This window comes from Bombina bombina, chromosome 3 (genome assembly GCF_027579735.1).
Source record: "Bombina bombina isolate aBomBom1 chromosome 3, aBomBom1.pri, whole genome shotgun sequence".
Classification (NCBI taxonomy): Eukaryota; Metazoa; Chordata; class Amphibia; order Anura; family Bombinatoridae; genus Bombina; species Bombina bombina.
In genome coordinates this window covers 993,562,324-993,571,387 of record NC_069501.1, presented here as the reverse complement: position 1 = coordinate 993,571,387, position 9,064 = coordinate 993,562,324, and the positions used below count along the sequence as shown (strand labels likewise).

The window sequence follows — 9,064 nt, the reverse complement described above, 5'->3', positions numbered from 1 at the left end:
CAAATTCTACCATTTTGATGTATTTTCTTCTTCTGAAGCAGTTTTTGGTAGAAAAGTTCTTCAGGCAGCGGTTTCAGTTTGAATCTTCTGCTTATGTTTTTTGTTAAACTTTATTTTGGGTGTGGATTATTTTCAGCAGGAATTGGCTGTCTTTATTTTATCCCTCCCTCTCTAGTGACTCTTGTGTGGAAAGATCCACATCTTGGGTAGTCATTATCCCATACGTCACTAGCTCATGGACTCTTGTTAATTACATGAAAGAAAACATAATTTATGTAAGAACTTACCTGATAAATTCATTTCTTTCATATTAACAAGAGTCCATGAGGCCCACCCTTTTTTGTGGTGGTTATGATTTTTTTGTATAAAGCACAATTATTCCAATTCCTTATTTTATATGCTTCGCACTTTTTCTTATCACCCCACTTCTTGGCTATTCGTTAAACTGATTTGTGGGTGTGGTGAGGGGTGTATTTATAGGCATTTTAAGGTTTGGGAAACTTTGCCCCTCCTGGTAGGAATGTATATCCCATACGTCACTAGCTCATGGACTCTTGTTAATATGAAAGAAATGAATTTATCAGGTAAGTTCTTACATAAATTATGTTTTTTTTTTTTTTTTTTTTTTTTAAATGATGGTTGATCGTGCAGGGTATTACCATTGTATTTTGCAGACAGTCGTAAAGGCTCCAAAATCTGTGGCTAAATTCAATTAATGCTGACGTAAATAAATGGTTGTAGGAATAGATTAAGCATTCTGTTGTGGTGTATGATGGACTAGACTACCCTTTCCCTAGGTTGCTGTACGTAAAGGATTCTCGATATGTTAAAACATTTATTAAAAAAAATATAGAACTTCACAAAATAGTGGTTAAATATATTCACACTTCTGGGAATTGTACTGAAATTGGGAAATTTTACATTTAAAAATGTACTGCATTTTCACCAGCAAGTGGCACTGTTTACCTATTTTTGAGTTTCCATTCAATCCATTTAGTAAATCTTTCTTTTGCCTAGACTACAATTATTTGTTCATTTAGATTATGTTCGTTTTTTTTTTTTGTTTGTTTATTTTGATGATGATGAAGATACAACCGTTGGATCATATTTTTCTAAGCTTTTAAAAGATGCAGTGTCCAAAACAATGCTGTCTGTAGTGATCTCTTAAACGGACAAGAAACCCAAAACATGTCTTTCATGATTTAGGTCGTACATACAATTTTAAATAACTTAACAGTTTACTTATATTATAAAATTTCCTTCGTTCTCTTGGTATCATTTGTTAAAGGAGCAGCACTGCACTACTGGTTTCTAACTGAACACATGAGTTAGCCAATGACAATAGGCAGGCATATATATGCAGTCACCAATCAGCAGCTAGAACCTAGGTTCTTTGCTGCTCCTGTGCTTCCCTAGATAAACCTCAGTAAAGGATAACAAGAGAAGGAAGCAACTTAAATAGAACAGAGAAGTTTAAACACCTTTCCAGTTTACTTCTATCTGAATCATGAATGTATAATTATGACTTTGTTCTCTATTTCATGAACTGCAATGCCTTTATCCTATATAAAAGGGATAATAAAGACAATTTTGTTTTTGTAAACTTTGTGCACAGATTATTTTTTCTATTTTCTGAGTTTACTTTAATATATATTAGTGATGCACCGAAATGGAAATTATGGACCGAACCCGAAAATCCGGGATGCACTTGGCCGAAAACAGATACCGAAAATGTCTTTTTTTTTTTGTTTTTTTTAAATTATTTTCAAATTTTTTTTTTAGTCTTATTTTTGTTGTTGCATAATTTAGACTATTTAATGAATGAATCTGAATTGAAAACCTTCAAGCCAATAAAAAAGAAAGCCCACACTTTTATTGAAAGTAACACACTAGAATTGGACAAAAATATCTTAAAACAATAATAGGCTACACAATAATTTTACCAAGAAAAAAAAAAAAGACCAAAAATGATAATGCACAATAACTTTCCCAAGAAAAATAAACAGGCAAAAAATGCCTATTGTCCAAAATGTTTGTGACCAAAATCTTGGTGCATCCCTACTTAAAACAATTTTAAATATCAATATTCTGTATTATTCTTTATTTAGTTCTATGTAACCGAATCAGATTTAACAGTTTTTATTTTACCAATTATCCAAAAAAGTATAGTCCTAGAAAACTCATTATATGCAAAACAACAAGTCAAGTAATATGCAGTGTTTTTCAACCAGTGTGCCGTGGCACACTAGTGTGCCGTGAGAGATCCTCAGGTGTGCCACGGCAGACTGACAACAGTGTGACATATTTTTTAAACTTTGCTTGTTTTTTACTCCCAGTGCAGGGGTAGTTTGTAGGAGGCATGGCATAACAGCACAATACATACAGTATGTGTGTCTTTGTGTGTATGTGTGTGTATGTATGTATGTATATATATATATATATATATATATATATATATATATATATATATATATATATATATATATATATATATATATATATATATATATATATGCTGTATTAGGCTACAATGTGTGATTTTTTTTTAAATTTTGGGATGGTGGTGTGCCACAGGATTTTTTAATGTAAAAAACTGTGCCACGGCAAAAAAAAAGGTTAAAAATTACTGAAGTAATGAACTTAAACAGCAGCTCTAGGCTAACATCAAATTTGAAACATGCTACACAATAATTTTACTAAAAACAGGCAAAAAAACGAAATGGCCAAAAATGCCATTTTCGGCTGAAACGTTTCTGCGGCCGAAATTTTGGTGCATCCCTATATATATATATATATATATATATAGTGTGTTGTTGTTGTTATCAATATAATAATGGGCTACTGCTCTGCATTTTCTAATAATGTTCTCTACATGTTGGCACCAGAGTGACTTTGATGCCATATTTGATTAGCATTATAAAATGAGGGCAGTGTAGAACAGTTCTGCATGGAAAGACAGGATTACTCTGGCAGTGCTCTGATGCATTGCACTTTATTTTCTGACCTCATTTTAAACAGAAATAACTGGGCATTCACAGAAAATAGCAAATGTTTTAAGTGTCTCATAATGAGCCTTTAAACATACACCAGGTATTTATTTCTCTGTGGTGTGGAATTGCACGTCCTGTCCTCCAACCAGTTTCTGCTTCCTGTGAAAGCTGTTAAACCTTTTACTGCCCCTTGGGAAGAAAAAAAAACATTTTTAAGATTTTGAAACAAAACTATTGTAGTTCTCCCTCTGAACACCTCTGGCTTTATGGGGCTCTTATGACCTATACGTTTTATGGGAGAGTTCTTTGTAAGAACAGACATTTATTTTTCTGTTTTGTGTTGTTTTTTCTTTCTTTAAAGCCTGGGAACTTCCTCTTATGGTTAAATTTCATCTGCCTGTGCACCTGATATGCCCTTCAGTTTCCTCTCAATAAATCAGCTTTTCCTTTTTATTTCCCTCTTACCCATTTACTTGCACCTGGGTAGAAAACCACCTTGTCTTTTAACAAAGTACCTTTTGAGATGGTAAAAGACTGTCTTGATTCACTGGTTCTATCTGCACTGCAAGCTAGTTATCTGTTTTTGATCTGACATGGTTTTGTTAGCATTGTACTTGGATCCTATATAAATGAACATGGGCTGAATAACAGGTCTTTCCAATTCTCGATTCCCTCATCTCCTTTAAATAAATGTTGTTGTTGTGTTTTTTTTTTTTTTTTTTTTAAGTTTGTTATTGCACACTGAGCCAGAAATGTATGTATGCATCTTTAGAATAGAAAAGTTGTAACCTCAGTCCAGTCCAAAACACCATCATGCTTTTAAGATATTTAACTTTGCATTGCAAATATATCATCTCTAAATGTTCAATTTACTGATATATTGTGTAGATTGGTATACTTTCTGTAAATCACAAGAATCATTTCAGCCAACTTTTAGTTTTTTATTCTTTAATTAATATATCTTGTTTTTTTTTTTCTCTCATTAGAGAATCCGAAAAGAAGTTGGTGAAAATCACAAGTGAGGTTTCTGTGACTGATGTAAGCTAATATCTATTCTTTATTTTGGACTTCTTTAGTCTAATTCCAGCATGTATTCCTGCTTGTAATATTTCCTTAAAATTAGAGGGACAGTCTAGTCAAAATTTAAACTTTCATGATTCAGATAAGGCATACAATTTTAAACGACTTTCCATTTTTACTTTTAGCATCAAATTTGCTTTGTTTTCTTGGTATTCTTTGTTGGCAGCTAAACCTAGGTAAGCTTATATGCTAGTTTCAAAGCCCTTGAAGGCTGCCTCTTATCTCTGTGCATTTTGACAGTTTTTCACAGCTAGACAACGCTAGTTTGTGTCATATAGATAAAATTGTGCTTAGTCTCAGAGTTATTTTTGAGTCAGCACTAATTGGATAAAATGCAAGTCTGTCATAAGAACTGAAATAAGGGGGCAGTCTGTAAAGGCTTAGATACAAGGTAATCAGAGGTAAAAAGTGTATTAAAATAACAGTGTTGGTTATGCAAAACTTGGGAATGGGTAATAAAGTGATTATCTTTTCAAACGATAACAATTCTGAAGTAGACTGTCCCTTTAAAATGACTAATGTCTACATGCTGTATTATTTATAGATGCAAGAAATCTCATATTAATGTTGACAGTCTGTGGTTTACTCATTTCAAAGACCCAAAACCAAACTGGTGTCATTGTCTAAGTATTGGTAATACTGTACTTGTGCACATAGTTAAAGTGAAATAATGTGCTACTTTTTGCTAAATAGTTACAAAACACCTGTTTTCTAGTGTGGTGCAGAAATATATTTGTGCAAAAGTAATTTATTTACACATTGAGGCCAAATTGCTTTATTGGTTTAATTGGTTTACCTCTTTAAGAATGGTATTTTGACTTATTTTTTTTTATTTATTTTTTTCATTTTGTGCATCACACTCAGAGACTTCAAAAAAGAGCAGAAAGGTTTAATGTTCCCACCAGTTTGGATAGCAAGAAAGCTGCACGAGCAGCTAGGTAAGTCTTTCTATTTATCTTAATTCCCTAATTCAAAATTTATCAGAAATCCAGACTTTTTTTTTTTTTGTTTTTGCATTTTTTTATTTTTTTAATAAAATTATCGAAAAGTACCATTTTCCCCTGCCAGTAAGCCACAAGCTTCTCTGTCTGCATCTTCTAAAATGCAAATGCTAGTCTATATTTATTTAAAGCAATTACAGGCATACCTCTTTTTATTGCACTTCGCAGATATTGCTCTTTTTAGAAGTTTAAGGTTTCTTGCATGTGTGTGTAAAAATATGTTAATTTACACGCCACCAGCAAAAAGATTGAATCACTGAAAGCTCAGATGAGGATTAGCAATTTTTAGCAATAAAATATTTTTTTTTATTAAGGTATGTACTGTAACTTTTTTTTTTTTTTTAAAGACAATATTATTGCACATTTAATAGACTACAGTACAGTGTAAATTTGACTTTTATATGTACTGGGAAACAAAACAAAATAATAGTGTAACTCATGTTATTGCTATATTCACTTTATTGTGGTGGCTTGGAACAGAACCCACAATATCTCTGAGGTACACCTGTATTACCTTTTTTGATTACAGTACTTTACTATCTCTCTGATGGTGCTTTGTATACACAAATGTTAAATATAATATAAAACTATCTTTAGGTTGCATGTATAAGCTGTATAATATGTAAATATTGCCTAAATTACATAAGATATTGTTTAGACCCCTCTTAAAGCTGTCCCATTTAACATACAAATATTCTGAAATACAAACCTTTTTCCAGTCGTATGTGTGTCTAGGTGCGTGTATGTATGTGTGTGTGTGTATATATATATATATATATATATATATATATATATATAAAAAAAAGAAAGTGCACTTACTTGTAGATCCACTTTATTTGTGAACGTTTGAGCCAAACTAGCTCGTCCTCAGACAGAAAAACAATTGTATTTCCCACCACCAAGACTTAAATACCCAACAGCCGTTACGTATACGTTCTACACATTTGCCACGCCCCCCTGAGGGAGGAGTAAGCAGCCGTGTCAGCGTGATTATCGGCCGAAAAAACATAATGTTATAAAAACATCAAATACATCCAAATCAGTGCTATAAGGTCAGAGCGCAAAAAACAGGCGTACCTAAAACATAATAAACAGCAGATTAGTTACAGGGTGTAAAAAGAGACAATGTGCCGTCAAGTAGTAACGACAGGTCAAGTAACCATAATTCCGGGGAGACCAAAGAACACATCAGCAGTAACAGAATAAACAAATGTCAGCATGTGCAACAAAAAACGTGCAACATATTAAAGAATAAGTATAAATTAAATTTGGTTATGCTACTGCAGATGATATTGAATGTATAAGATGACCCAATAGGCTAACAGGCAAATATATACGTCATGGTAACCATGGCAACGATAAACTAACCAGCAATGAACGAAATAACGCTATATATAAGAAGTTTATATAAACAAATAAATACCTAGGCGGTCATAGTAAGAAAAGGGCTGTGAACACCAACCTATATAGCAAACATTTAAGCAAGGAAAAGACTTGCGATCATGTGGAGCGAGCAAAACTATCCACCACAGTTGGCATGACAACCGACAACAATCCAGCCGACATCGGCTTAAATTGGGGCAACCAAGACCCGAACACTTGGGGACAGGAGCAGGTGGCATGTCTAATGTGATGGTAAAGCACATTGCTAGGGAAACAGTAAACTACAACAAGCTAAACTGATTGTATAATTTAGGCAGCGTGACAATATCAATGGATCAATGATATAGAACAGAGGGCCTAATTTAGATACACAACGTCAATACAGGAAAATTAACCTGTAATGTGAATACATAATCTAGTTGTGCTAGTGAAAATAGTGAAGTTATACTAAAAGGATAATAATATTAGTAATAGACAGGGGGTTCAAGCAGTTTGAAGAGCAAAATGAAAAACAGTTGTCTTAATAAAGAGCAGTGTTAATTAACCATAGCACACAACAGTAGCACAAATAATCATATTAGAGCTAAAGCTATTTAGTTAAAGCCAGGTCATGGACTGAATGGAAAGTGGCTCTCAATATTCTCGGCAACTGTCCATCAGAGGAACACCTGCCAGTCCAGGTATGCATTTAGTCCCTTAGGTGTCACAGTATCAAGTTTGTACATCCAACGTGCCTCTCTTTGCAGTAATAGATTGTTACGGTCCCCACCTCGCGTCAGAGGGGGAACATGATCTATTATAGTATATTTTAAGTCCGCAACGGTATGATGATGATCAGCAAAGTGTTGTGCTACCGGCTGTTCTGAGGTCCCCTTCTTTAGGGCAGTATGGATGGCTGACCGATGGTTAGCCATCCTGGTCCTGAGGTCATCAGAGATCTTGCCCACATAGTACAGACCACAGGTGCAGTGTAACAAGTACACAATGTAGGTCGTGGTACATTTAAGGCGAAACCTGTGTTTATATGTCTGTCGTCTGTGGGTGTGAGAAAGATGTCCCTGTAATTAATCCACCACAGGTGACGCAGCCAAGGCATCGAAATACTCCCACCTTTTTGGTATCTAGCCAGGTCGATTGCCTGTAGACTTCAATAGGGTGAGTCTTAACCAAAAAATCTCTCAGGGATTTTGCCCTCCGAAAGCCCAATCTGGGTGCTGATACTCCTATAAAAGGTAGTGATCTGTCAGACTTAACCAATTCCCAGTGTTTCTCAAAGACTTTAGAGAGAGAATTTTTATCGCCAGTAAAGGTGGTTACAAACGTCATCCGTGGATCAGTCCTTGGTGCCTGGGGTTTGTCCGACTTCATAATTAAGGATCTCTGGTTCTCTGAGATCCTGCGAGTAATCCCTCATACAGAATCTCTGTGACATCTCATCCAATTGTTGAATTTTATTCTCCTCAGAATTAATCCTTACAACCCTTAACAGTTGGGATTTGTGTAATGATTTCTTTGTGGCCGGAGGATGACAGCTGGTGAAGTGGAGCAATGAGTTCCTATCTGTGCAGGGACATCTTTCTCACACCCACACAGACGACAGACATATAAACACAGGTTTCGCCTTACATGTACCACGACCTTCATTGTGTACTTGTTACACTGCACCTGTGGTCTGTACTATGTGGGCAAGACCTCTGATGACCTCAGGACCAGGATGGCTAACCATTGGTCAGCCATCCGTACTGCCCTAAAGAAGGGGACCTCAGAACAGCCGGTAGCACGACACTTTGCAGATCATCATCGTACCGTTGCAGACTTAAAATATACTATAATAGATCATGTCCCCCCTCTGACGCGAGGTGGGGACCGTAACAATCTATTACTGCAAAGAGAGGCACGTTGGATTTACAAGCTTGATACTGTGACACCTAAGGGACTAAATGCCTACCTGGACTGGCAGGTGTTCCTCTGATGGACAGTTGCCGAGAATATTGAGAGCCACTTTCCATTCAGTCCATGACCTGGCTTTAACTAAATAGCTTTAGTTCTAATATGATTATTTGTGCTACTGTTGTGTGCTATGGTTAAAGGGACATTATACACTCATTTTTTCTTTGCATAAATGTTTTCTAGATGATCTATTTATATAGCCCATAAAGTTTTATTTTAAAATAAATGTATAGTTTTGCTTATTTTTAAATAACATTGCTCTGATTTTCAGACTCCTAACCAAGCCCCAAAGTTTTAAGTGAATACTGTCAGCTACCTTCTCCAGCTTGCTGCTGTTTGTGTAAAGGGTCTTTTCATATGCAAAAGAAGGGGGAGGGGGAGAGTGTCTTATTTGCCACTCGCAGTGGGCTTTCCAGCTACCTTTTCAACGGAGCCAAACTGACAGCTTCTAAGTAAGTTTTTAAACAGTTTTATGCTGGATTTTTATATCGGTATCTGTGCATCTTATTCTTTATAGTAGTGTCTATTACATGCAGTTATATGAAAATGAGTGTATACTGTCCCTTTATTGAACATTGCTCTTTATTAAGACAACTGTTTTTAATTTTCCTCTTCAAACTGCTTGACCCCCCTGTCTATTACTAATACTATTATCCTTAT

At 35.1% G+C, this 9,064-nt stretch overlaps 1 protein-coding gene across 2 annotated transcripts in view; it reads left to right on the top strand.

Moving 5' to 3' along the window:
* Positions 1–9,064, top strand: part of SARNP (SAP domain containing ribonucleoprotein) — a 360,966-nt gene that overhangs the window by 138,431 nt on the left and 213,471 nt on the right. For both annotated transcript variants that reach the window (XM_053708128.1, XM_053708129.1), the window contains exons 5-6: positions 3,977–4,028; positions 4,935–5,008. In XM_053708128.1, coding sequence (XP_053564103.1) covers positions 3,977–4,028; positions 4,935–5,008 — 126 coding nt within the window. The remainder of the gene's footprint in view (positions 1–3,976; positions 4,029–4,934; positions 5,009–9,064) is intronic.